Consider the following 27,658-nt stretch of genomic DNA (forward strand, 5'->3'; position numbering starts at 1 on the left):
ACCCCTTGGAATTTCTAAAATGCTCCCTGGGGGTGAGTACCTCTCATATTGAGAACCACTGAGCTGAGAGGTTGGGGGGTAGCAGAATGGAAACTGAATCACTGGGCTGTACACCTGAAACTAACACATTGTAAATCAACTATGCTTCTGTAACAACAGTGTCTTTCTTGCAGTGTTTCTCAGAGGTTTAATATGTTAATCTGTACTGTGAATCTCCAGGAGGCAGATCGTTTGATGTAGAACAGCACTGTTCATATGTAATTGAAAAAGATAAAACTTTCTAAAGGAGAGTTTTAGAGTTCCACAGTAACACTACAGAATGCAACGTCTAAGCCATAATTTCTTTCTTTATTGGAGTATAATTGCTTTACAGTGGTGTTAGTTTCTGCTTTATAACAAAGTGAATCATCTATGCATATACATATATCCCCATAGTCTCCTCCCTCTTGCGTCTCCCTCCCACCCTCCCTATCCCACCCCTGTAGGGGGTCACAAAGCACCAAGCTGATCTCCCTGTGCTATGTGTAAGCCATAATTTCTTAATCTATCACAAGTAGCCTAGTTAAAACTCTTTCAAATCTAAGACAAATTGATTAACAAGTAAAAAATATAGTAATAAAAAGATAAAACCTTATTTTCTTTGCCATAAGTCAATAAATGTAAATATTTAAAGATTTCTTAACTAAACTGAAAATCTTAAAATCTTCGGTCACATGCAATTGAAAGGATGGAATTGAGTCTCTTTTCAACCACGATTCTCACAGATCTAATTTTTTTTTTTTTTAATAACTGGAATCTTGAATAGGGGACAGTTTTGAACGTAAGTCTTCTTTTCTCATTATTTCAAAAGGTTCGTCTTATTCCCCAAATCAACTCATTGGAGAATTTCTGCAGCAAGCAGGATTTAGATGAATGTCACCTGCACAACTGTGTTGAAATTGCCTCGGCAATGGTACCTCAGGTGCTCCCTGGAGCATGTGAAAGGCTTATAGCCAGTTTGTCTGCCAGGCTGCACAACAGGGCCGTGGGTGAGTGTCTGTTTGGTATTTTTTATTTAAATAGAAATTGCCTTAGTATGCATGTATGTATGTATGTATGTATTTAGCTGTGTTGGGTCTTCGTTGCTGCGAGCGGGCTTTCTCTAGTTGCGGCAAGCGGGGGCTACCCTTTGTTGCGGTGCGCGGGCTTCTCATTGTGGTGACTCCTGTTGTTGCGGAGCACGGGCTCTAGGCCTGCGGGCTTCAGTAGTTGTGGCTTGCAGGCTCAGTAGTTGTGATGCATGGGTTCTAGGGCGTGTGGGCTTCAGTAGTTGCAACACGTGGGCTCAGTAGTTGTGGCGCACAGGCTTAGTTGCTCCGCGGCATGTGGGATCTTCCCGGACCAGGGATCGAACCCGTGTCCCTGTATTGGCAGGTGGATTCTTAACCACTGCGCCACCAGGGAAGTCCCTGAGTATCTGTTTAACGGGCTCCACCGAATCTCCACTATCTGTGCAAAGGCTTTTAGGAACATGAGTGAAATGATCTAATGTATTTTAGTATCTACTCCTACCAGCCAATGTAGATACCAGCTGCCCGATGATTAGGTACACAGAGCAGTCTGTCCATGTGTTGGAATCATAACTCGCAGTACAAGAAGCGTATAAAAGAGGAGCCTGGCAGTCGCTTGGGGATGCCAGATTCCTGGAACAATGGTCCTAAAATATTTCTTTGGAAACCTGGAATGAACTTTAAACACCTTCTTTCATCCCTAAACCTTCATTTAATAAATGAGACTGTTGGGTCCAAAACATTAGGTAACTTGCCCATTTCGCTAAACTATAGAGTGGGTTTCTCGCCCTCAGCACTTTTAAAATTTAGGGCTGGGTAATAGTTCATTGGGGGAGGGGTTGCTGTCCTGTGCATGGTAGGATGTTTAGCACCAACCCTCCCCTCTACCCACCTGATACCAGTAGCACCCTCCCCTCAGTTGTGACATCCAAAAATGTCCCCAAACTTTGTCATACGTCCCCTGGGGGGCAAAATCTCCCCCTAGTTGAGAATCACTGCTATAGCCTGACAGCCACCATGAGAGTCTGGGCTTCCCAAGTTCCAGACAGATGCTTTCTCCATGCAGGACTCTGGCTTTTGGGATGCCTGCAATCTCATGAAAGATATGGAACAAGGAAAATGAAAGGTATAGTTCAGCACCAACATGGATTACCAGGAATGGAAGAAATAACAATTACATTGGAACAATTAATGACTGAAGCAATTTATTTTAAGCCTTTCAATAACTTGTTAAGTAATGTTCATTGCTAAGTGATGTTTGTTAAGTAGTGTTTATTGAGCACTTACAGGTGCCAAACACTATTCTAAGTACTTCACAGGCATGACTGTCTTCAATCCTTATATCCCCAGGAGGTATGTCATATGTTATCCCCAGTTAACAGATGAGGGAGTTAACGATTAGAGGTAACTAATGAGAAAGACATGAACTAGCGCTACTAATAGGACGGAGTGCTTCTCTGTCACTTCCTTTGCCTCTAACTTGTTTTGTTCCCTGCAGCCTGCAACTGTCACCCACAGGGCTCAGTGGGACCCAACTGCAGCTGACTGGAAGGCCAGTGCCAGTGTAAGCCTCGTGTGACCGGCCACTGCTGTGACACGTGCTCAACAGGAAGCTACAGTTTGGGGCATCACGGCTGTCACTGTATGTAGCAAAAGCCGGATGGGGGAAACACACGTGTTCTCAACCTTGGAGTTTTAAAGGCAGGAAAATCACTGTGGGGAGTTGGAAAGGGGAGGGATTAGGAATTTGGCTTCATTATTCAAATTGTCTTGTCTATGTAGATAAAATATACTGAAAGTTTTTCCGCTATACTTTATTCTTCCATTCAGTGGGCACTGACTGTGTACAGAGCTCTATTAGGAAACATGAGTGATGATAAAAAAAAAACATGGTCCATGTTTCAGGGAGTTTTCAGTTTGTATCAGGTAGATGGTAGTCCAGTGAGGATGTGAGGACACCATGGAGTTGGCTGTGTAAACCCGGCTTTAACATCTGGTGCCTAAGCCCAGTGGCTGGAAAGGCTAAAACAGTGAGATTGGGATGTGAAGAAAAGGGGACCCTCCTACACTGTTGGTGGGAATGTAAATTGGTGCAGCCACTATGGAAAACAGTATGGAGGTTCCTCAAAAAATGTAAAAGAACTACCATATGATCCAGCAGTTTTGCTTCTGGGTATTTATCTGAAGAAAATGAAAACACTAACACGAAAAGATATTTGCACTATCATGTTCATTGCAGCATTATTTACAATAGCCAAGATATGGAAACAATCTAAGTTTCCACCAACAGATGAATGATTACAGAAAATGTGGTATATACATGCAGTGCAGTACTATTCAGCCTTAAAAATGAAGAGGATATTGCCAACATGGATAAGCCTTGAGTGCAGTATGCTAAGTGAATAAGTCAGAGAAAGACAAATACTGGATAATCTCACTTATATGTGGAATCTAAAATGAACAAAAAACAAAAAAACAAGCCCATAGGTATAGAGCACCAATAGACTGGTGTATGCCGGGGGCAAGCGGGGCGGGGGGGGGCAGTGAGTGAAATGAGTGAAGGGCGTCAAAAGGTACAAACTTCCAGTTATAGAATAAATAAGTCATGGGGATGTAATGTACAGCATGGCTATTATAGTTAATAATACCGTATTGTATATTTGAAAGTTGCTAAGAGAATAGATTTTAAAAGTTCTCATCAGAAGAAGAAAAATTATAACTATGGTGATGGATGTTAACTACACTTACAGTGGTGACCATTTTGCAGTATATACAAATATTGAATCATTATGTGGTACACTTGAAACTAATGTAATGTCGTATGTCAGTTATACCTCAAAAGAAAAAAAAACAGTTGTCCACAACATTCTGTTGATTGAATCAGTGGATTCTTATTTAACAAATATTTTTACCTGGTTCTCTGTACATGCTAGGCTCTGTTCTAAGCACTGTATAGATTCCGTTTATTCACCTTGATAGGGTCGATACAGTAAATTAGAGATTGTGAAATCAGAACTGTGACTCTTTCACCAGCACACCACTGCCCCTACTCCGACCCCAACAGGCTTCTCTTTGCTTTATCCAGCATGTCACTGCCACCCTCAAGGTTCAGAGAACACTGTAAGAGGTAGCCGGCTGCTACTGTGATCGGCGCCTTGAGGGCTATTTTGGATTTCCTAACTGCCGCCCCTGCCTTTGTAATGGGTTCGCTGTCATGCTTCAGCTGTGGAGGTTTTACAACTGGGAGAAACTGTGAAAGGTATGGAATTCATATGCACTCTTATTTTTTGTTCTTTTGCTCTGACTTCACAACATTATCTGAAGGACCCTTGAGTAGAGAATCAACAGTATTTAAGTGTAGAGTGATGACTATGGGCGAGGAAGATAGAGCATCAGTTTATCATCCTTCACAATCTTGTTATGAGCCAAGCAGTGTCTAAGTAATCAATAACAGGCATTTGCCTGGCACCTTGCTTTTTATATTCCTAAAATGTGCATGTAAATTAGGTGCTTTTATATTGAGTTTAATGACTAAGCCATGGAACTTTCAATATGAAGCAAAAAAACCCTTTTACAGAGCAAATGAGCATCTTCTAAAAATATTGAATTTTGAGAGTTGCGCTGTCCTGAAGCACAGCAAATCCACATTGGCTAATGTGAGCTGTTCCTGGTAACATTTTAGTAAAAAGTTGCCTTGACAGATGCATTGATGGTTACTATGGAAATCCTTCTTCAGGACAGTCCTGCCGTCCTTGCCTGTGTCCAGATGTTCCCCCAAGCAATCAGTATTTTGCCCATTCCTGTTATCAGAGTCCTTGGAGCTCAGATGCAATCTGCAATTGTCTTCAAGGTTATGCAGGTATGCAGTATAGTTCATGATGTTTTTTTCTTATCCCACATTGCTATCTAAAAAATGATAACATGTTCATAGTTTATCTGCCTTGGACAAACGAGTGGTACAGGATATAAGTTAACGGTAAGAAGACACAATTTGGTAAATTGCTACTTTACTGAATAAAGAATTTGAATGATTCAAAACCAATGGAAAAAAATCATTTCACTGAGCTATAATTGTTTTTAAATAATGTTCTAGAAAACTGACCAGATGAGTTCAGATCAAATTAATTTTTTAAAATAACATAATGGCTCATTAAGTAAGATACATATGTGATTAAATTATATATGTATATATAAACGTATAACATAATTTAAAAGTTAAGAATTAATCAGTCAAATGCTTTCTTTATATAATTCCAAGTAATCAATTTGACTGGTATTTCACAGATATAATTGATTTTTTCAGATGTTTTGAAGCACCAGTTTGAGCATTATACAGGTACTGCCTAAATTAATTCAATATTTGTGTCTGTCCCTCAATCAAAAATTTTATTTTGAAGAGTTTAAGCATGAGTGTCAACATGTAGTGCAAACAAGGAAAAAAATTATAGTCTACTTGATTGAATCATAATAGAAAATATGGCATTATTATTTTCTTCAGTGATAATTAACATCATGATAAATTACATGGCCATTTTTTTTTCGTATTTGTTACCTCTAAGGTTACACGTGTCTCTAGTTAATTCTTATAGCCTCTTCTCCATGTGCACTGTGGCTTGGTTGGTCAGTTGTTAAGAAATGAGACCACAGTTGGGCTATGAGACCATTTCTAAATGGAATGAACCAAAACATGGAAGTTGGACCCGTGATTTGGGCACCTAAACAATGGCAGTTGCCCCGTGATTGAAAGAGTAGAGTGTAGGAGAGATGGGAATGGTTTCTCCATCATCCTTAATGGAGACACCCTCAAGGTGTCTTAATAAAGGTTAGTACAAAAATACCCTCGAGGGCCCACACATCAAGACAATTACCCCTCTTCACTTCCAGGCACATTATCTCAGGCTGCTGCTGTTTCACCTCTAGGACCAGATGAGGGTTAGGGTGCCCCCGCCTCAGAAAACGGGCTGAGATTAGCTTTGGGTCTGGAGGCATTTTGGGGTGATCCTGGTTATATGATGACCCAGGAATCCTGCACTCACAAGTCCGTAGTTTTTAAGAAAGAGTCCATTCTTCACCAAGGACTTTTAAAATCCAAATCATCTTTTTATTCTCTGAATGGGTAATAAATTTAAATGAATGTTTTGTTTTAATTTAGAGCACTTTTCCTTATTCATCCCAAATGTGTGACCTCTCATTAACCCCGGAGGAGTCCAGTTATCCATATCACTCTCCGTATCCCTCCCCAGGCACATACACACGCACACACACCCCTCATCTCATTCCCTTTTCCTCTCCCCTTCTTTCTGGTGTGCAGTGTGGAGAATGCTCTGCTGGTTTCTGTGGAAATCCAAGAATTTCGGGAGCCCCCTGCAGACCTTGTGCCTGCAACAGCGCGTTGATGTAACTGATCCAGAGTCCTGCAGCCCAGGCACGGGGGAGGACCTTAAATGTCTGCACAACACTCAAGGCCCCAGCTGCCAGCTCTGCAGGCCAGGTTACTTTGACCCTCAATCAGACCTGTAGGAGGAAGTCTGCAAAGCTCCCGGGGGGGGGGCGGGGGGCAGGATGTGGCAGCTCGTAACTGTGGTGGCAACTCCCGTACTTATTTCAGTTAGGTCAGTAGTGCCAGTGCCCACGGGGTGATGGGCTGATGTCCTGAGCTCAGCAGCAGAAACAGGTGCCGTGCGCATGCAGCTGCAGAGTACTCACTGGTGTTATTAGTTTGCCTTTTGTGAGTGTTTTCTTCAACACGTGCCTTAGTGGGTTCGGAGCCTTGTTTCTCAGAGTGTGGACTACCATGCACTGTACCAGAGCCGCCTGGGGATGGGGGCGTGTGGTATCAATATGCAGATTCCTGGGCTGTGCCTCAGACCCACAGAATTGAATCTCTGGGAGCCGGGCCCAGGTATCTGCCTTGTAACCGGCTCATCAAGTGACTTTAATGTATAAATAGGAGAGTCACTGATGTAGAAGAGGACAAGGGTTTAATTCCATGATAAAGAGGAGGAATATACTCCTCATTTTTAGGAGATATTTTAATTATTTCAGTTCACCCAAGTCCATTTGTTTCTGGAGTGTTGACATAAGTGGAACTTTGGTGAGTGGCGTGAGGAAAAAGTGAGACTTTCATTTATCCTAATTGTGAGCTCTTGGAATGTAGTAGTAGGTAGAACCATAGGAAATTGCATTTTGGGGAGATCAAAACCAGTTGAATGGGCTCAACCTACTTAGATTCCTTGTTCTATTGTAAGATGTTTCTTTCTTGAGCCTTTGAAAGGTGTTTGCAGGGGTTGTCGATGCCAGCGTTATCATGGATTTACCCCCCAACGACGGCTCTGTGCTCCCAGGGTGTTCCTGTCATCCTTCCGGCGTGAGTCCCTCTGAGTGTCCCCCTGGTGGAGGAGCTTGTCTCTGTGACCCTGACACCGGCACATGCCCTTGTATGCCCAACGTCACAGGCCGGGCCTGTGACCATCGTGCTGATGGATGCTGGAATGTCATCCCCGGCAGAGGATGTCAGCCATGGGATTGTGAGCCCTGGACCTCACTCAGTAGACACTGTGACCAGGCAAGAGACTTTCAGTTTCCTGTGGTGTCAAAGTGAGATGTGATGGGGAGCCATGCTTTCTAAATACGTAAAGAATGTTTTCTTTACATACTGCTGTTAATCAGTGTTTTTAGATAGGATTGGACTTACATGGGGATAGAGTCTGCATTTATCAAGGAATGAAACCCAGAGCGCCCTCTCTTCCACTGTTTCATATGTGTAAGCATAGGCAGGCCCCTAGAAATCCATCATTAATCGGAATTGATTATGAATCAGAATGAAAGTTAACGGGTTCCTTCAGAATCCATAATTCCATTTAAAGAAATCAAGCTGTTATTCCCTGCAGCTCACCACTTGCTTTACATATGGTTAAATAAAATGTCTTCTCATTTAATTTATCTTATTTATCTTATGGTTACCAGACCAGCAGCAATTGTTTTTAAAGAATGCAGCCTAGGAGCAAATCTTTATTGTTTAATATACAGTTAACACTACTTAACTGCACATGTGATTTTCAGTCAAAACAATGAGGATGAAATTTTTTTTAAAGAATATTAACATTATTTATGGAGAAAACAGTGTCATTATTAGGCTTTTTTGGTTTGATAAATGTATTCTTTGAAACACTTTTACATTAGTAGAGATGCAGGAAGAAGGGTAAAACAATGACAAGAAATTTTAGAGTCCAATCCACAATACAGGGATTAGGGTTTAATTGGAATCAAAATGCTCATTTCAGAAGCTGGAATCTTCCTGACTAATAAGTATGGCTCACCTCCAATTTCAGCTCCACTGTTCAACTTATTCAAAGGCCAAATTTTGTACAAGTCAACTTTTGAAGGTAGTTCTTATATGTTGAATGTGTTTTCCCTTCTCTTTTTCTTTCTCTCTCCAACCCTCCCTGCTCCAACCCATACCCACACAAATGCACACAATGGCCTTTTTTCCCTTCATAAATGTTTATATTAGAATAGACTTAGGTTTACAGAAAAGTTGTGAACATAGAGAAGAGGTACCCCACACCCAGTTTCCTCTGTTATTCATGTTTACATTAGTGTGGAACATTTGTCCTTAATGAACCAGTGTTGATACATTATCAGTAACTAACGTCCATAATTTATTCAGATGTCCTTCGTTTTTTTACCTAATATCCTTTTTCTGTTCCAAGACCTCATCCAGTACGCCACATTACATTTAGTCATCACGATTCCTCAAGTTCCTCTTGGTTGTGACAGTTTCTTAGACTTTCCTTATTTTTGATGACCTTAACAGTTTTGTATTTTGTAAAATGTCCCTCAATTCAAATTTATCTGATGTTTTCCTCATGATGAGACTTGGATTTTGGGTTTTGAGAAGAAGACCGTAGAGGTAAAGCGCTATTCTCATCACATCACATCAAGGATACATACCATTTACACGACTGATCACTGTTGACCTGAATCTTGATCAACTGGCTGAAGCAGTGTGTGTCATTTCTCTACTGTAAAGCAACCCTTCTCCTTTTCATACTGTACTCCTTGGGGGGAAGTCACTAAACACAGTCCACATTTAAGGAATGGACAGTTATGCTCTGTCTCTTTGAGCGCAGAGTATCTCCATAAATTATTTGGAGTTCTTCTGCACTGGAGTTTTGTCTGTTGTCCCCCATTTCTTCATTTTTTTCAATCATTTTTTTTAATGAACTTATTTATTTTTGGCTGCTTTGGGTCTTCATTGCTGCACGTGGGCTTCCTCCAGTTGCCGTGGGTGGTGGCTACTCTTCTTTGTGGTGCGCGGGCTTCTCTTTGCAGTGGCTTCTCTTGCTGTGGAGCTTGGGCTGTAGGCGTGTGGGCTTTGGTAGTTGTGGTGCAGGGGCTTGGTAGTTGTGGCGCAGGGGCTCAGGAGTTGTGGTTCGTGGGCTCTAGAGCGCAGGCTCAGTAGTTGTGGCACATGGGCATGTGGGATCTTCCTGGACCAGGGATCAAACCCATGTCCCCTGCATTGTCAGGCGGATTCTTAACCACTGCGCCACCAGGGAAGTCCCTCAATCATTTTTTAATAACCACTGTGCCACCAGGGAAGTCCCTCAATCATTTTTTAATATCAGTGGACTCAGGATATTTGTACTATGTTTTGAGTTATAATCCAGCACTCCTTAATTTTGTTATTCAAGTTTTTCCAGCTTTGGTCATGGGGAGCTCTTTCAGTTGGCTTCTGTGTGCATTTGACATATTATGTTTTGTTTGTTTGTTTTTAAGTACTTCCTTACTTTCTGCACTGCAAGATGCTTTAAGCTCATCTTGTGTATTTCCTGCCCCATCCTAGAATCAGCCATTTCTTTAAGGAGGGCTGGTTCCTTTTATTGGAGAATGGTATTAGAAACCAAGATCTGGGCACTAGAGGACCGTGCCTCATTTATATGCTTCTCTTCACTCCTCACACCTGCAGCCACCAACCATGGAACAAATTGTTGCTCTCTACACACTGCATGGCTTCCTCATTCATGAGGAACTCCTAATGCTCATGACATCACTGTCTGGCATACTTCTTAGACCTTTGGGGAAGCATATTTGTAGCAGGACTTGACAGAGACAACAGTTCAGTCATGGAGGCTAAGGGAAATCTACAAAACTGAAAAGCAGATGGTGTTGGTTTAACCAAAGACCCCCTTATGACAAGGGTATTTGGGGTCATCTGGTCCATAGGGGATTCCTTGGGAAAGTTTGCTCTTTACAATCAGGAAACACTTTCATTGGAGTATAGAAGAGACATGTGGACATTTAGATTGCCAGCTGTTTAAACAACTACTGATAAATGTCTCTATGTCAGCCAGTAGGTGGTCCCTAGTGCATTCTCACAGAGAGATCCAAATGAGCTGTCCAATATTTTCATCAACAGTTTAGATGGAGTTGGGGAAACATGCTTATCAAATTTGCAGATATTATAAAGTTATAAGTTAATGTGATCAAGACAAAGCAAGAGACAAGATATTTTAACAGCCTGTCTTGTTGGCTGGCAACAAGAAGATGATGTGTCCATGGGTTAAAAATAAAGTTTTGCAATTGGGTTTTTTAAATCCATTGCATAAATACAGGGTGGGAGTAATAAGTTGGTGCTAGCTTGTGAGAAAAACATCTGGGGGATTTTGGTTGCATGCTTCAAGTGAGCCAGTGGTGTGGCTGGGCTGCCAAAGAGGGGATTGGGTGTGCCGTGCCCAGCTTCAGGGCGGCTGTTGTCCTATTGTCTTCTATGGGGCCAGATGGCTTCCAGGAACATTGTTCTCATTTCTGAGTATCACATTTTAAACATTGTATTGACAAACTAGTATGTGTCCAAAGGAAGACAACAAGGATAATGGATAGAACCATGTATTTCGTGATGAAGTCTTAGGGGTGCTTGGCTTAAAGAAATGAAGCATATACAAGTTGAGGATGGCCACCTCTAGTTGGGAGATGGACTGTAAGTGGGAAGAGGGAGGCTGCCTGTTTTGTGCAATTTCCTTATACTGGACTCAGAACAATGGGAACAAGTTACAAGGAGCAGATTCTGCATCAGCGTAAGACAGCATTGCCCAACAAAGACAATATGGCAACAAACTCCCATAACTCCTTGTATTTGAGTAGAAGCCAGTGGTTATGGGTAGAAGCTTAGTAGACCCAGTCACTTTATGTATCCAGCTACTTCTGGAGTAGTTGTTGGGTAAGCAGCTTTGGTCAGGTATAACCTAGGACCACAACAATAGTGATTTGATTTTATATTTTTCTCCTGTTAGTTTTCCAGTCTCCTTGGTGTTCAGAAAAGCTTTTCAAGAATCCAGTTGGGGGAATTCCCTGGTAATCCAGTGGTTAGGACTCCTCACTTCCACACTGCAGGGGGCATGGGTTCGTTCCCTCCCTGGTCGGGGAACTAAGATCCCACAAGCAGCGCAGCCAAAAAAAAAAAAAAAAAAGTGCAGTTGGGAGGATGCAGGAAAGTTCAGCCCTCTCCCCAAAACACAGTTAAATAACTGTCATTGAATGATTAAGCTTCATTTACAAAAAATGTTTTGTGGAGAAAAACATTAGCCCAATTCGGAGAAACTCCACTTTACATTCTGTAATGGAAACAATTATTTGCCAATTTAATTGATGGAGGTTAAGTCCAGGTCTTGGGTCTGCCTCTGTTAGGGGAGAACTCCCAGAACCTGGGAGTGAATGTGGCCTATTTCCCATTATGTGTTTCGTTTTCATTTGTGTCTGTGGCTGTTTCCTGATTTGGGGCCACCTGTCCCTGAACAGCTGGAAGCAGGCGGTATATTCAAGAGCCCTCAGGCAAAAAACATTAACTTCTGATCCTTGGTGCTGTCGGGGTGGTTGCTGGCTGCGGGAATCCTCCTGCCTCTGCCTTTGCACAGCTGTATGTTCTAAATCACTGGAGGGAAAACTGTTTTGTATTAAAATGCATTGTTTTTTTAGATCATAGGGCTTGTCAGTTTCTCACCCATGACTGAGCTTACAGGCCAGTGTCCGTGTAGATTAGGCTATGATGGGAAACGCTGCAGTGAGTGTGAGGAAAATTATTATGGGGATCCCCTGGGGCGATGCATTCATGAGTATTGGTAATTCTGAAAACGTGAGTACAGTCAGCCTGGTCCTACCACGGGCTTGCTATGAACCACCTGAGTTTTCAATTCCTTTATTTGGTCGAAAAATCACAAACTTTAAAATAAATTTTCCACAAAATATTAATAAAATGAAAACTGTGTAACCAATTAGTTTTTTTTCTTTTCCATTATGATCTGTTACAGGATATTGAATATAGTTCCCTGTTGCTATACAGTAGGACCTTGTTGTTTATCCATCCTATATATAATAGTTTGCATCTGCTAATCCCAAACTCCCAATCCATCCTTCCCCACCCCTTGGCAACCACAGGTCTGTTCTCTATGTCTGTGAGTCTGTTTTGTAGATAAGTTCATTTGTGTCATATTTTAGATTCCATATGTAAATGATATCATATGATATTTGTCTTTCTGACTTCGCGTAGTATGATAATCTCTAGGTCCACCCATTTTGCTGCAGATGGCATTATTTCATTCTCTTCTATGGCTGGTAGTGTTCCATTGTATATATACACTACATCTTGTTTATCCATTCATCTGTCGATGGACATTTAGGTTGTTTCAGTGTCTTGGCTATTGTGAATAGTGCTGCTGTGAACATAAGGGTGTGTGTATCTTTGTGTTTTTTTGTTTTTAAAGATATTTTGATGTGGACCATTTTTAAAATCTTTATTGAATTTTTTACAATATTGCTTCTGCTTTATGTTTTGGATTTTTGGCCCCGAGGCATGTGGGATCTTAGCTCCCTGACCAGGGATCAAACCCGCACCCCCTGCATTGGAAGGCAAAGTCTTAACCACTGGACTGCCAGGGAAGTCCCCTCTTTTTTGAATTACAGTTTTGTCTGGATACGTGCCCAGGAGTGGGATTGCTGGATCATATGGCAACTCTACTTTCAGTTTTTTGAGGAACCTCTATACTGTTTTCCACAGTGGCTGCACCAGCTTACATTCCACCAACAGTGTAGGAGGGTTCCCTTTTCTCCACACCCTCTCTAGCATTTGTTATTTGTAGACTTTTTAATGATGGCCATTCTGACCAGCGTGAGGTGGTACCTCATTGTAGTTTTGGTTTGTGTTTCTCTAATAATTAGCGATGTTGAGCATCTTTTCATGTGCCTGTTGGCCATCTGTATGTCTTCTTTGGAGAAATGTCCATTTAGGTCTTCTGCCCATTTTCTTTTTTTTCCTTCACAAGAATTTATTTGATGAAAATGCTCCAAGAAATGCATAAAAATCTATGCATTTTCTTTATTTTTTCCCAATCCTAATATATATATATATTTTTTAACATCTTTATTGGGGTATAATTGGTTTACAATGGTGTGTTAGTTTCTGCTTTATAACAAAGTGAATCAGCTATACATATACATATATCCCCATAACTCCTCCCTCTTGCGTCTCCCTCCCACCCTCCCTATCCCACCCCTTTAGGTGGTCACAATGCACCGAGCTGATCTCCCTGTGCTATGCGGCTTCTTCCCACTAGCTATCTATTTGACATTTGGTATTGTATATATATATGCCTGTTTTTTTATTGGATTGTTTGGTTTTTTGTTATTGAGTTGTATGAGATGTTCGTATATTTTGGAAATGAAGCCCTTGTCCGTCAAATCATTTGCAGATATTTTCTCCCAGTCTGTAGGTTGTCTTTTCATTTTGTTTATGGTTTCCTTTGCTGTGCAAAAGCTTGTAAGTTTGATTAGATCCCATTCATTTATTTTTGCTTTTATTTCTATTACCTTGGGAGACTGACCTAAGAAAACGTTGGTATGATTTATGTCAGAGAATGTTTTGCCTATGTTCTTTTCTAGGAGTTCTATGGTGTCATGTCTTATATTTGAAAGTCCACAAACTTTAATCCTAGTTTTGAAAAGAAATGTTTTAGCCCTATAAATTTTTTTCTCTTATACTAAAACTTTACGCTATATTGAATGTTAGCCTATATTGAAATCCTCAAAGTCATTAAAATGGAACAGATTTCTGAGATCGTAACTTGTAGCCAATTTTCTGCTATTTGGAAACATGCTGACAAAAATAACTACTTTCGATTAAGGTACATGCTGGGAGGTGGATCATAGGAAGTCAGCAGAGTGGATGTTTTTTCAATGTGGCTCTCATAACTTGGGGTCCATCACAGATTCACTTATTTATTTAAAAATATTCACAGAGTGTCTACTGGGTACTCTAGGTAGTGAACAAATAAGGCAAGGCCCCCAACCTATGGAGTTTGTGTTCTAGTGTCTTTCATTCCATGCCTCAGCAATAGTTACAGGATTTAGAGGAGGGCTGTTCGATACTTTCTGCAGAAATGGAAACATTCTACATCTGCACTGTCCAGTTTGGGGGCCACCAGCCATATGTAGCCACTGAGCACTTGCAATGTGGCTCGTGCATGTGAGCAAAACAATTGTTTATTTCATTTAATCCATTTACGTTTAAATAGCACATGTGGTTAGTAGCTACCATATCGGACAGTGCAGATTTAGAATCTGGGTTTGTTCTAGGAGGAGGGATCTTTGAATCTCTGTTTGAAATCGGTTTCCAAAAGAAATCAATCTGAAGAAATGTCAGATGTAATGGATTTATGATTGTGGTCACCTCAATGTGGCCACATACGGTAACTCTTTCCTCCTCTCCATTCCTTTATAAATGTGCTTTTGTGGCTTAAAAAAAAATGCCTTTGGATTTTTGCCCCATTAAAATACTCAATTTTTCAAATGGAATTGCTACTTTAAATACCAGGGAGAGGGCTTCCCTGGTGGCGCAGTGGTTGAGAGTCCGCCTGCCGATGCAGGGGACACAGGCTCGTGCCCTGGTCTGGGAGAATCCCTCGTGCCGCGGAGCGGCTGGGCCCGTGAGCCATGGCCACTGAGCCTGCGCGTCCAGAGCCTGTGCTCCGCGACGGGAGAGGCCACAGCAGTGAGAGGCCCACATACCACAAAAAAACAAAAACAAAAACCAGGGAGAAATGTTGGCTCTTAGAAAAACTGTCTTAGAGAGCCTCTATTCCTGTGCCCCTCTAATATTTTAATAATCTTACTTTATAAAAATGTTTTCATCTTTCACAGAGGAAACTTTGCAAACAGTCCACTCAGGCCACAGATCCCACGAGTGCTCCTGGGGACGAGCAGGCGATAAGGGGGAGCCTTGGCCTCCAGCTGGTGAAGCGCACAGAGCTCCCCCAGGGGTTTCTGCAGAGGCCTTTGGACCAAAGGGAATGTGCCAGACAGGTGACGTCTATTGGAGGAGCCTAGTGTTAGTGCAAGTGTGTTTTTATTTCTAATTGGCGTTAGTTTCACTCAAGCTGGCCAAATGCATTTTTAAATCACTTGTTCCTTGTAGTCAAGCCAATGGCATAGGTTAGTGATCCCCTGACCTTTTGGAAATTGCTGTAACTTCAATAGCTCTTCCCATCCTTCATCCTCAGGCTTAATCAAAAACCTATTCATTTGAAGTGCATGTAGTATCTGGATTTTTTTTTTTTTTAGTTAAGACAAAATGAATTTAATGTTCTCTATTTTTTAAAAGACTTTTTTAAAGAGCAATTTTAGGTTCACAGCAAAATTGAGAGGAAGATACAGATATTTTCCATATACCCCCAGACCCCACCATGGCCTCCCCCATTATCAACATCCCCAGAAGAGTGGTACACTTGTTACAATTCATGAACCTATATTGATACATCATAATCACCAAGGTTCATATTACATTAGGGTTGACACTTGGTGTTGTCCATTCTGTGGGTTTAGACAAATGAATAATGACATGTATCCATAATTATAGTATCACGCAGAGTATTTCCACTGTCCTAAAAATCCTCTGTGCTTTGCCTATTCATCCTTACCCACCACCCTACCCCTGGCAACAACTGATATTTTTTATTGTTTCCATAGTTTTGCCTTTTCAGAATGTGAAAAGGAATCACGCAACATGTAGCCTTTTCAGACTGGCTTCTTTCACTTAGTAGTAAAAGCATTTAAGGTTCCTCCGTGTCTTTTTGTGGCTCAACACTCATTTCTTTTTAGTGCTGAGTAATATTCAGTTGTCTGGATATACCATGGTTTCTTTATTCATTCACCTACTGATAGACATCTTGGTTACTTCTAAGTTGGCAATTCTGAATAAAGTCGCTAAAAACACCCGTGTGCAGGTTTTTATGTGGGCATGTTTTGAACTCCTTTGGGTAAATACCAAAGAGCGATCCGCCCACCCACCCCTTTTTTGATAACAGAACAGTTTTCCTTATGTAATGGAAGACAGCACACCCAGGCTGGGTTTCACCAAGAAAAAGTGTGATCATGGGCCTTCTTAGAGAATCTGTGACACACCTGAACCACCCTGGGGTGGGGGTGGGGGGCAGTAGCAGCCGTCACAAGCGTGTCATCTGTTAGATCCATATTCTTCACTCACGTAGGTAAAGAAACTAGATGGGAACAACTCACACTTGCAGTAAAAGTGACACCTAATAATGTCCATATAAAAAACAAGAGCTGGGAATTCCCTGGCTGTCCAGTGGTTAGGACTCCACGCTTCCACTGCAGGGGGGACAGGTTTGATCCCTGGTCGGGGAACTAATCCCGCAAGCCACAGTGGAGTGTCCAAAAACAAAAAACAAAAAAAACGAGAGCTGATTGGTCAGTGGAATGAAACGAGGTATGCTCTGTTTTAATGGCCATTGCACAGATCTCTGAAATTATCCTGCTTTTATTTATTTATTTATTTATTTATTTATTTATTTATTTATTTATTTATTTATTTGCGGTACGCGGGCCTCTCACTGTTGTGGCCTCTCCCGTTGCGGAGCACAGGCTCCGGACGCGCAGGCTCAGCGGCCATGGCTCACGGGCCCAGCCGCTCCGCAGCATGTGGGATTTTCCCGGACCGAGGCACGCACCCGTGTCCTCTGCATCGGCAGGTGGACTCTCAACCACTGCGCCACCAGGGAAGCCCTATCCTGCTTTTTAACATTCACTTTAGAAATGAGAGTTGGGAAGATTCTCAGGGGAGAGAGGAGGACTTTATTCTTGAGCTGGTCATGAGCCAAAGGCCAGGTGACTGACATTCTCCGCTCCTTCTCCCATCCTTTTCAGCATGTGACTGCAACAGGAAAGATTCCCAGAAGCACATCTGTGACCAGGACACGGGGACATGTCACTACCGAGAGGGTGTTAGCAGCCCACGATGTGATCGCTGCACCCAGGGTCACGGCCAGAAATTCCCTGCTTGTCTTCGGTGTCACTTGTGCTTTGATCCATGGGACCACACCATTTCTTCCCTCTCCAAAGCGGTGCAAGGGTTAATTAGGCTGGCTGCTAACACGGAAGATAAAAGAGAGACCCTGCCTATCTGTGAGGCTGACTTCAAAGGCCTCAGAGAGAACATGTCTGAAATAGAAAGGATTTGGAGACATCCTGTTTTCTCATCTGGGGAATTCTTAAAAGTCAAGGATTATCATGACTCTGTTCGGTAAGGTTAGTGTGCAAGTAATAGATCGCCAAGTTCCTGATTTACCTTAAGTCCTGTGAACTTTAGCAGCCTTCAACTTAGAAATGAACCTTTGTTGATGTTAGGGAAGTAATCATTGTTCCATTAATAACCAGGCTGGGAATCATCGTTGTCTCTTTCTTACCTAGTTAGAATGACATGATTTTGCGAGATGTCATTGATTATAACAAAAAGGCAATCATGAGGTTAATTGAGAAACCCAAACCCCGCAGAGCTGAAAGACAAAATTGGAAGTGGGGAAGTTTCTAATACAAAGATTTTTTTTTGACCATGCTCTCAGGGAAATCTGCTAAATGTTCCCAAATTCTTCAGTTGTTTATAAGCCCACACATTACTGTGAAGTCATATAATGAGTACAGTAATTCTTTCAAAATGCAGTATCATTTTTATTATATATTATTGAGTCCTTCTTTTCATTCATCAAGTATTTCTAGAGATTATGGTGATTGCTCTGGACCAGGAGTCAGGAAACCGTAGCCCACAGGCAGTATCTGACCCATCACATTTTTTTGTAAATAAAGTTTTATTGGAACACAGCCACACCCATTATTTACATCCTCTGTGCCTGCTTTCTCTCTACAATGACAGAGTTGAGCGATTGTGACAGGGCCACTATGGTGCCCCCAAGGCCTAAAATATTTACTCTCTGGCCCTTTAAAGAAAATGTTTGCTGACCTGCTGTGGGCAAAACTAGGATGAGCGGGGTATAGTTTCCACCCCTCTAGGAGTACATAGTCTACTAAGAAACCAAAAAGATTATAGTTCTATAGAAAAATATCCCTCCTCCCCCAGAAAAGCTCCTGCATTAAAGAATAGTTGAAGCTGCAGAGTTTTATGTTACATGAAACACAAGTGTAGGGACTTCCCTGGTGGTGCAGTCATTAAGAATCTGCCTGTCAGGGCTTCCCTGGTGGTGCAGTGGTTAAGAATCCACCTGCCAATGCAGGGGACACGTGTTCAAGCCCTGGTCCGGGAAGATCCCACATGCCGTGGAGCAACTAGGCCCGTGCGCCACAGCTACTGAGCCTGCACTCTACAGCCCACGAGCCACAACTACTGAAGCCTGTGCACCACGACTACTGAACCCACACGCTGCAACTACTGAAGCCTGCGCAGCTAGAGCCTGTGCTCCACAACAAGAAAAGCCACTGCAATGAGAAGCCCACACACCACAACAAAGGGTAGACCCGGCTCGCCACAACTAGAGAAAGCCTGCGTGCAGCAACGAAGACCCAACGCAGCCAAAAACAAACAAACAAACATACAAAAACCCACAAGCATAAATATAAGGCCATTCGTTATCACCAGACAAAAAATCCTGAAGTATATGGCAACTGCTTAAAAGTTACACAAGGAAGATGATACAACTCACCTGGATACTTCAGAGGAAGGGCCACCTGCATCATAAACGAAGCTATAGGGCCCAGAGGTGTCACATAGCCAAGTCAAGTTGGCAGGTGAGGACAGGCACTGCTATGCCCTGGTAAAGACTGTGGCCCAGGTTTCCAGATCTCCTCATTTTTTAAACAATGTCAGACATCCAGAGTTTTATGGAAATGTCCCCACTTTAAAATAGAGGCAGGTAATCCAGTAGTGCTTTTAAAAAGCACTGTAGAGGCCAAAGAAACTTGTCTGAGAATGAGTTTTGGCTCATGGACCACTGGTTTGTGGTTATAAGACATGGCAGATGAAGTGGAACTGAGAAAGCAGAAGGAGCCAATCCACAGTAGATGCTGTAGCTAGAGATAGTGCAAGAGCCCCGAGCAGAACCAGAGAGAAGAAAGCAAGAGGAGCCGGAGTCCCGGGGCCAGGCCTGAAGCCGTGAGGATAAGCCTGCCCCGTCTTGGTCCACCTGCTAAACTCCTATTCCTCTATAACAAGCACCCAGACACCGCCCCCTCACTGAAGCCTTCCCTGACCTCCTGAGAGAGGATGTGTTTCCTTCTGCATCTTCCCACGTCTTTTTGGCTCAGCCATTGCCTCACTGAGGGACTCCTCTGGGCAAAACTGCCTTCTCTGTACCTTTCTTCAGGCCTGGTTTAGTTAAGTAATAAATGTTTGTTGGGTAAATTACAAATCAAAGGGGAAGGGGAGGACAGAGAAACCAAGATATCATAAGCATAGATTGAGAAGTCAAACTACTGTGGTTCAAATCCACCTGCTGCTGTGTGGCCTCAGAAGTTACTTAGCTTCTCCAAGCTTCAGTTTGTTCATCAAAAGCAGGGTTAAAGTCTCTATTTCATGGGATTCTTGTGAGAATCACTCAAGACAAGCCACTTTGCATGGTGTCTGGCACATAGTAAGTGCTTTAAGAGTACCAGCTATAATAATAGTATGTACTGTTATTGTTATTAGCCAGAAGAATTACAGTGCTGACAGTTGGAGCTTGAAGGAAAAGTCTGTAGATTAGAAGGGAAAGTGGGAGCAGGAAATGCTAGGAAGCATTGGTTAATACTTTGCAGTCATACCAAGATAAATTAGTCCCATAAATTTGTATTGTAGCTTCCCTGAACTGTACTCTTCAAGATTTGTACCCAAGTTCCCCTTCATGAGGGATATTCTAATTATTCACTTGAACCAACTGTGTTTGCTGAACCCAGCCAACTGAAGTGGGACAAAGGTGACACCATCAAAGGTGATGTAGAAAGAACACACCCAAATGTACACTCGCCAGCAAGGAAACCTGTCACTTGTGGAAATTCAAAGTTTAAGACACTGTACAGAAGTAACAGTAAAAGGAACCTTGCTGGAAGCAGATTTATTCTAAATGAGGTACTGATTTTTATCCTTGTCTTGTGTGAGGGATTCTGTTAAAAGCCTAATATAGGTTGGCTCCCTTAGACTGATTTAAATGAACCACGTCTGAATACGTGTTTTTGAAAACCAAAGTAAAGGGAGACAGAGTATAAACAGCTGAAATTGAAAGATTCAAAAACCTTTATGCTATGAAACCATTTTAAATGAGTGCTGAAATACTCTAGGAAGCGGAATTAACAAGAAAGAGATAAGCCATAAACAATCATAAACTGTCAAATGAAAATTTGAGGGGGGGGAAAAATCCATCCTAAGTATGAGGATACCTAATAATGAGGGCAATCTTTTTATTATTATTATTTTATTTATTTTTATTTATTTTTTGGCTGTGTTGGGTCTTTGTTGCTGCGTGTGGGCTTTCTCTAGTTGTGGCGAGCGGTGGCTACTCTTTGGTGCGGTGCGTGGGCTTCTCATTGCGGTGGCTTCTTTTGTTGCAGAGTACGGGCTCTAGGCGTGAGGGCTTCAGCAGTTGTGGCACGTGGGCTCAGTAGTTGTGGCGCATGGACTCAGTAGTCGTGGCGCACAGGCTTAGTTGCTCTGTGGCATGTGGGATCTTCCCAGACCAAGGATTGAACCAGTGTCCAATGCGTTGGCAGGCGGATTCTTTTTTTTTTTTTTGCGGTACGCGGGCCTCTCACTGTTGTGGCTTCTCCCCTTGCGGAGCACAGGCTCCGGACGCGCAGGCTCAACGGCCACGGCTCACAGGCCCAGCCGCTCCGTGGCACGTGGGATCCTCCCGGACCGGGGCACGAACCCATGTCCCCTGCATCGTCAGGTGGACTCTCAACCACTGCGCCACCAGGGAAGCCCAGCAGGCAGATTCTTAACCATTGCGCCACCAAGGGAAGTCCGAGGGCAATTTCTTTACTTGTGTTTTTTCCACAATCTGTCGAATGTAATATAAGCTTAGCTACATTTTCTCTCATTTTCTCCTATAGGAAAGAAATCATTCAACTAAGTGACCAGAGGAAAACAGTGTATGAATTTCAAGATCTGAAAGAAAGAACGAGGAATAAAGTGAACCTCTTACTTGAAGATCTTCAAGAAGAAATTGATTTGCACTCCCGTGCCCGTAATGCAAGCATCATGGGTAAGAGAGGAAATGCACCTCAGATGTCTGTTTCTGGACAGGAGTTGATAAAATCCATAGTGCATTCCATTAGTGAATCTCCCTGTACTTATTGCCACAGCACCTGAGCACTTTAGAACGTGAAAACACACCCTTTAAAGGTATTATTTGTGCAGGAATATTTCAACTTTTTAAAACATTGCAGAGACGGATAGCATTTGCACAAAATAACGCTAACAATCTGCGATACTAAACAAATACTGAAACCCAAAGTATTGTGATGCCAAACCATGCTAGGATCTCGTTTAATCAGCAGCTTGGAAATTCTATTGTGGCCGTAAGGAAATGAGAGAGGCATGTTTCCGTGCCTTCCTGAGTACAAGCCACTCCATTTCCAGCAACCACAAATGCAAAGGAATATGAGGCAAAAGGGACCTAAACAATTTCTCTTAAGAACTTTGTAGGAATTTGGAGACATGTTACATACTAGAAGCCTGTAATTCATATTGCATAATTCTTAAAAATGAACGGGAATTATGCCAAAATCAACTTGGAGGAGAAATGGAACTCTAAAGCAGAACTTGAATTAGCTCATCTGCTGATCTCCCATGAGATCCTTGTTATGTTTGGAAATGGACAGACAGCTTGTTAGTACCAGGAGAGGCAGCACCGAACTTATTCACACCAAACCCATCTAGTTGAGCGGTATAAGGGAAAATATACGTGAAACCTATCTCAAGGCACAAACATTGTCTGCTTTTCCTCATCCTATGTCTATGGTCCTGTTTGTCATCTGATCTTGAGCTAAAAGAGAAAAAAATAGATGGCAATTAATGACCCTAAAGGAAAGCCTAAATTTGATGAAATCACTGTTGATGACGCTCAATAAATGCTACATAAAGAGTAAGGAATTTGTTCCGATTCCTAATCTGGAAGAAGGTGCCCACTGAAAGAACTGAAAATCCGTCAGCAGTCACCCAGGCCATGTAGAAGAGAGCAAAACTGCCCCATGCTGATTCTCTCAAACTTGCAGTCCAACAGCAATTACTGGGCTTTTTGTTGATGCCCGACACTGTGCTGAACAGCAGAGACAGGCAGTAAGTCTCACCCTGAAGTCATCCCAGTCTTGTGGGGGGAAGACAGATATATAAACAATCCCCAAACAATGAAAAGACTCTATCAGAACGTTTTCAAGCTACTTCGGGAGCAGAGTAGAGAGAATGAGTTCTTCCTGGGTCTATTAGAAAAGGCCTCTCAGAATAAAGATAAATTTGCCAGATAAATCAAGGCAGAAAATCATTCCAAGCAATAGAAACATGGCTTTTTGTTCGTTTGTGTGTGTGTGAGATGGGGGGGGGGGCGGGTAGGCGGTTCATGATAAATGAAAATCACAATGTAGTGAGTCCGTTAGTGTAAAAACCAGGAATGTTGAAAAGATAAAGTGTGGTTGTCATGCCTGGATTATGACTACATGAGAGTAAAGATCAGAACCCTGGGCCTTTGGTTCCTAGAACAGTTTAAAGCCCTAAGATACTCTCATTTACATTAAAACATCCCACATTACTTTCAGGGATTTGTGTTTTCATTACAATATGGAAAATACAGAGAAGTGTTTAAGAACACAGGTTCTAGAGTCCAACTACCTGGCTTCAAATCCTGGCTTCACATCATACTATCAGTGAGACCTTGCTATCCTCAGAGCCACCATTTCTCACTGGTAAAATGGTGGTGGTCGTGCTAACCGCCTGACAGTGTTTTGTGGAGATCAAGGATGAGAACTGATGAGAAGGCCAGGCGTATAGAAAGCACTCAGCATGTTAGCTGTTGTCATCAGCCTCAACATCAGAGGTCAGCAAACTACAGTCTGCCCGCAAATCCTACCCACAGCCTGTTTTTGTAAATGAAGTTTCACCAGGAGACCACCACCTCACCTATTTATTTATGTGGTGTCTGTGGCTACTGTCACTCTGCAGTGGCAGCACTGAGTAGTTGTGACAGCAATGTGATGGCAGGTAAGCCTAAAACATTTATTCTCTGGCCTTCTGTAGAATGACTTTGTCAACTCCTGCTCTATACAGTGAGGTGAACTTAGTTGTTTCATCGTATTGGATTCATATGGGTGGTCAAAATTAATACATAACATTTGGGGAACTTCACAGAGGGTCTTTATATTATCTCACTTAATCTCCACAGATTATCATCATCAGTTTACAGATAAGGAAACACAATCTAAGAGACTTAATGGATTTGCTCAAGGCCATACCCAGACAGTAAAGGGAGAAGCCAGCATTCAAACCCATGTCTGCAAACTTAAGCCTCAGTGCTCTGTAGCTATTACATGTATATCTATGACGCGACATCTGCAAGTTTGAGAAAATCAGCATAGGGGCACTTTTGCTTTCTTCTGCCTGTCTTGGGTGACTGCTGACAGATTTTCAGTTCTTTCAGTGGGCACCTTCTTCCAGATTAGGAATGAGAACAAATTCCTTACTCTTTATTTATTTTATTTATTTATTTTTTTGCGGTACGTGGGCCTCTCACTGCTGTGGCCCGTTGCAGAGCACAGGCTCTGGACGTGCAGGCTCAGCGGCCATGGCTCATGGGCCTAGCCGCTCCACGGCATGTGGGATCTTCCCGGACCGGGACACGAACCCGTGTCCCCTGCATCGGCAGGTGGACTCTCAACCACTGCGCCACCGGGGAAGCCCAATTCCTTACTCTTTACTTCCCTGTTAAGTGCAAATTCAAGGGAGAGGATGTTGAATTTTTGTATTGATCATTGAGACCAAGACAGTCTAGTCAAATTGGGGAATGATTATCTCGATAACCCATGTATAATTTCATTTGTTTTCACAAAATTTATCTTACCTCAATTTGTGTTGATGTAGATTCCTCAAAGAACATCAAGAAGTATTATCAGAGCTCTATCTGCTGAAAAGAAAACTAATGAAACTACTTCCATCATAGATAACTGAAAAAAACAGAAATGACTTACTTACCATCTTAGATACACTAACCTCAAAAGAAAACTTGTCATTGGAGAAATTAAAGCAGATCCAGATACCAGATATTCAAACATTGCATGAAAAGGTAAATATTCATGACAGTATAGTCAAAGTGTTTGTGGTTTCTACTTGATATACAGACCTCTTCGATTGTATTTCCCTGTCTTACATTTTATTTTTTAATTTATATTTTATAAGTGTAGAAAGTATCTATAAATAATATATATTTAATCTAAAAATAATATAAATATTTATATTTTATTTTTTATTTCTTAAGTCAAAGTTTGAGAAAAATCAAAGAGTAAAGATTGTGGCTTGATTTTATTATCTTATGCTATTTACTTTTTCTCAACCGGTACAGATTATGGACATTTACTCCTCCTGCCTCATAAGTAAAAGGTACTTTTTATTTTTAAAAAATAATGAAATTAACATGGAAATGCTAGACATGTGACTATTTCCCCCAAAACTATAAGTGTAAAAGCAACATTGATTGGCCCAAATGCTGATAACAAATAAGTTAGATATTTATTCAGTTAACTAGGAAATACTTAATCACTCATATCCATGTACTAAGTGTGAACAGCTATTGAAGAAACACATATGAATAGAGCAGTGCCTTGCCTTGGTGAGCCTGGAGGATGTTAGAAAAAGCTCTGCCAACAAGTTGCTTTTTCTTTTTAATTTTTAAAAAATTTTTGCCTGCATTGGGTGTTCATTGTTGCATGCAGGCCTCCTCTAGTCGTGGCGAGCAGGGGCTACTCTTCTTTGCAGTGCATGGGCTTCTCATTGCATGGCTTCTCTTGTTGCAGAGCTCGGGCTCTAGGTGCACGGGCTTCAGTAGTTGTGGCACGCGGGCGTCAGTAGTTGTGGCTCGCGGGCTCTAGAGCACAGGCTCAGTAGTTGTGGCACGCGGGCTTAGTTGCTCCGCAGCATGTGGGATCTTCCCGGACCAGGGATCGAACCTGTGTCCCCTGCACTGTTGACAGATGGATTCTTAACCACTGCACCACCAGGGAAGCCCCAACAAGTTGCTTTTTAGCATAGATACTTTCTCCTGTCAGGTGTATGGAGGAGGGAACATGCCCTGTGTGCTCTTGTCCTGTGGTGGCCCGAGCTGTCCCGGCTCCTGACCCTCTCGAGGAACACCCTCCACAAAGCTCAGGAAGCAGAGTTCGTGATTCGCAATTTGAACAGCCAAGTTCAAGGGTTGAAAAATCAGGTAAACGATGTCTTCTCATGCTTTATTTGTAAAATTAGTAGCAATTAAAAAAGCAAACGATTTGGAATTTTTTAAATTTCCATTTAACTCCTAAGTGATAAGGGTAGATTCTAGATGTTAGATGTTCTTGTGCCTGACAATATAGAATAAAAATATAGATGTGGATATGAATGGTGATTTAGAAGTAGCTGTGAATATTGATATATTTTCTCATATATTTTCTCATATATATGTATAGTGTGTATGTGTGTATATGGTGAGAAAGAAGAGAAAAACCTCAAAGTATATGTTTGTAGGACATACACAGACTTGTGTGGATAGGTTTCCTTTATAGCAAACACTGCATAGAAATGTGTAAACTCCTAGCCTTGAAGGTTTCAAACTATAGAGCTGTCAAAGTAAAGAATATTTTTCATAAATTCAAGGGTGTGTTTGAAATTCTACTAAATAGACAAATTTTGATGTTAGAGTTTAATTTAATATTAGAAAATATTTTAAGGGGAATATACTCTTAATGCCTTGAACTCTTTCCTATGTTGATAGACATGATAAAGTTGCTTTAATATTTAAGTACCCGATAATGGAATCTCTAATAATTTTAAATGGTTTCATTTACTTTTCTGGTCATATTAATAAATGAGTATAATTTTTAATTACCTATCTTTCTTTAGGGTTTTTTGGTGAATATATTTATCTGGAAAGGATGAATACAATTTTAGGTGTTTTGTGAATACATTGTGTTCAGCTTAAAAACAAGATGATGATGTGCTCCCTAGTTTGCTTTTTTTTTTTGGACGTATACATAGAGCCTTTGATGAAGAAAAAAGGGCTGAATTTTTTACCAATATAAGGTAAATATTATATCAGTTAGCATTGTTGTTTTCAAGCAAGAGAAACCAACCCCTCACCAAAAAGGAAGACATCTGAGTCTCAGAAGTGAGAGGAGAATAGAGAGCCAGCCTTGGGAATGGGGTGAGAACCACAGCGATGAGACACACTCCTGCGCATGCGCACACGCAGAGCACCAGTTTGCTCCGTGAGCCTCGCCTCCATGCATCCGAACCCCGGCTGGTACTACGTGCTTGCTCCACAGGCTCCGGATCCAAGTTCCAGAGCAAGTCTCTGATTAAGTTAGAGAACATCCCCACACATCCTAAATGTTGAAAAATTTTTTTCACATAATCATAGTTCTATATTGCCACCTAGTTTTTCACTTGTATGTTATTCTTCATTGCTTTAACAAATATTCATTGAGTACCTACTGCGTGCTGGACATGTATCTAGATGCTGGGAATACAGCAGTGAACAAACGCAAATCCTGGTCCTGCATCCCTGTGGTTAAAACAATCCTTAATGGTTTAATGTAATTTTAAACTACTATATTGCCCCTTCTCAAAAACCAGAAATCTCACACCATTGAAATAAGACCCGTGTTAAGCTATTACTTTTAAAAGATAATCCCTGAAGTGTATAATAGCAGAATGTGGCTTAATCAGCACATAAATGGAGAACTGGAGAAGAATGGGGGTTGTCATGTTGATAAAATGATGTGCTATTTTCCTCTTGATTAGAAGGGGGAAACATGCCAGAAGAGATTATGAGAGAGTTCTCAGGAGTCATGACAGAGGATGGATTGCAGAGAGATGTTTTAAGAGTGAAGTAATTTAGCAATCTCTTTCTTTCTGAATATGGCATCGACTAATGTACACTGAGATTTCATGTGTATAATTTGGTGCTTCCTGTCCAGAGTATTTATTTCTGGAATTCTCATCTTCTATGCCTTCTTACTCACTGCTTCTCCCTTTTATTTTTTTATTGAAATATAATTGACATAGAATGTTGTATTCGTTTTAGGTATACAACATAATG

The 27,658-nt window shown here is 41.6% G+C and overlaps 1 protein-coding gene across 1 annotated transcript in view; it reads left to right on the forward strand.

Moving 5' to 3' along the window:
• LAMB4 (laminin subunit beta 4) overlaps window positions 1-27,658 on the forward strand; it is a 111,926-nt gene that overhangs the window by 63,901 nt on the left and 20,367 nt on the right. The window contains 18 exon segments of the mRNA XM_060019845.1: window positions 851-1,028; window positions 2,548-2,691; window positions 4,135-4,171; window positions 4,173-4,259; window positions 4,261-4,308; window positions 4,751-4,915; window position 5,447; window positions 6,361-6,436; window positions 6,439-6,540; window positions 7,394-7,614; window positions 12,063-12,183; window positions 17,265-17,640; window positions 21,432-21,583; window positions 24,451-24,487; window positions 24,489-24,530; window positions 24,532-24,652; window positions 25,632-25,692; window positions 25,695-25,789. Coding sequence (XP_059875828.1) covers window positions 851-1,028; window positions 2,548-2,691; window positions 4,135-4,171; window positions 4,173-4,259; window positions 4,261-4,308; window positions 4,751-4,915; window position 5,447; window positions 6,361-6,436; window positions 6,439-6,540; window positions 7,394-7,614; window positions 12,063-12,183; window positions 17,265-17,640; window positions 21,432-21,583; window positions 24,451-24,487; window positions 24,489-24,530; window positions 24,532-24,652; window positions 25,632-25,692; window positions 25,695-25,789 — 2,064 coding nt within the window.

The sequence above is a fragment of the Delphinus delphis genome, chromosome 9, assembly GCF_949987515.2.
Source record: "Delphinus delphis chromosome 9, mDelDel1.2, whole genome shotgun sequence".
Classification (NCBI taxonomy): Eukaryota; Metazoa; Chordata; class Mammalia; order Artiodactyla; family Delphinidae; genus Delphinus; species Delphinus delphis.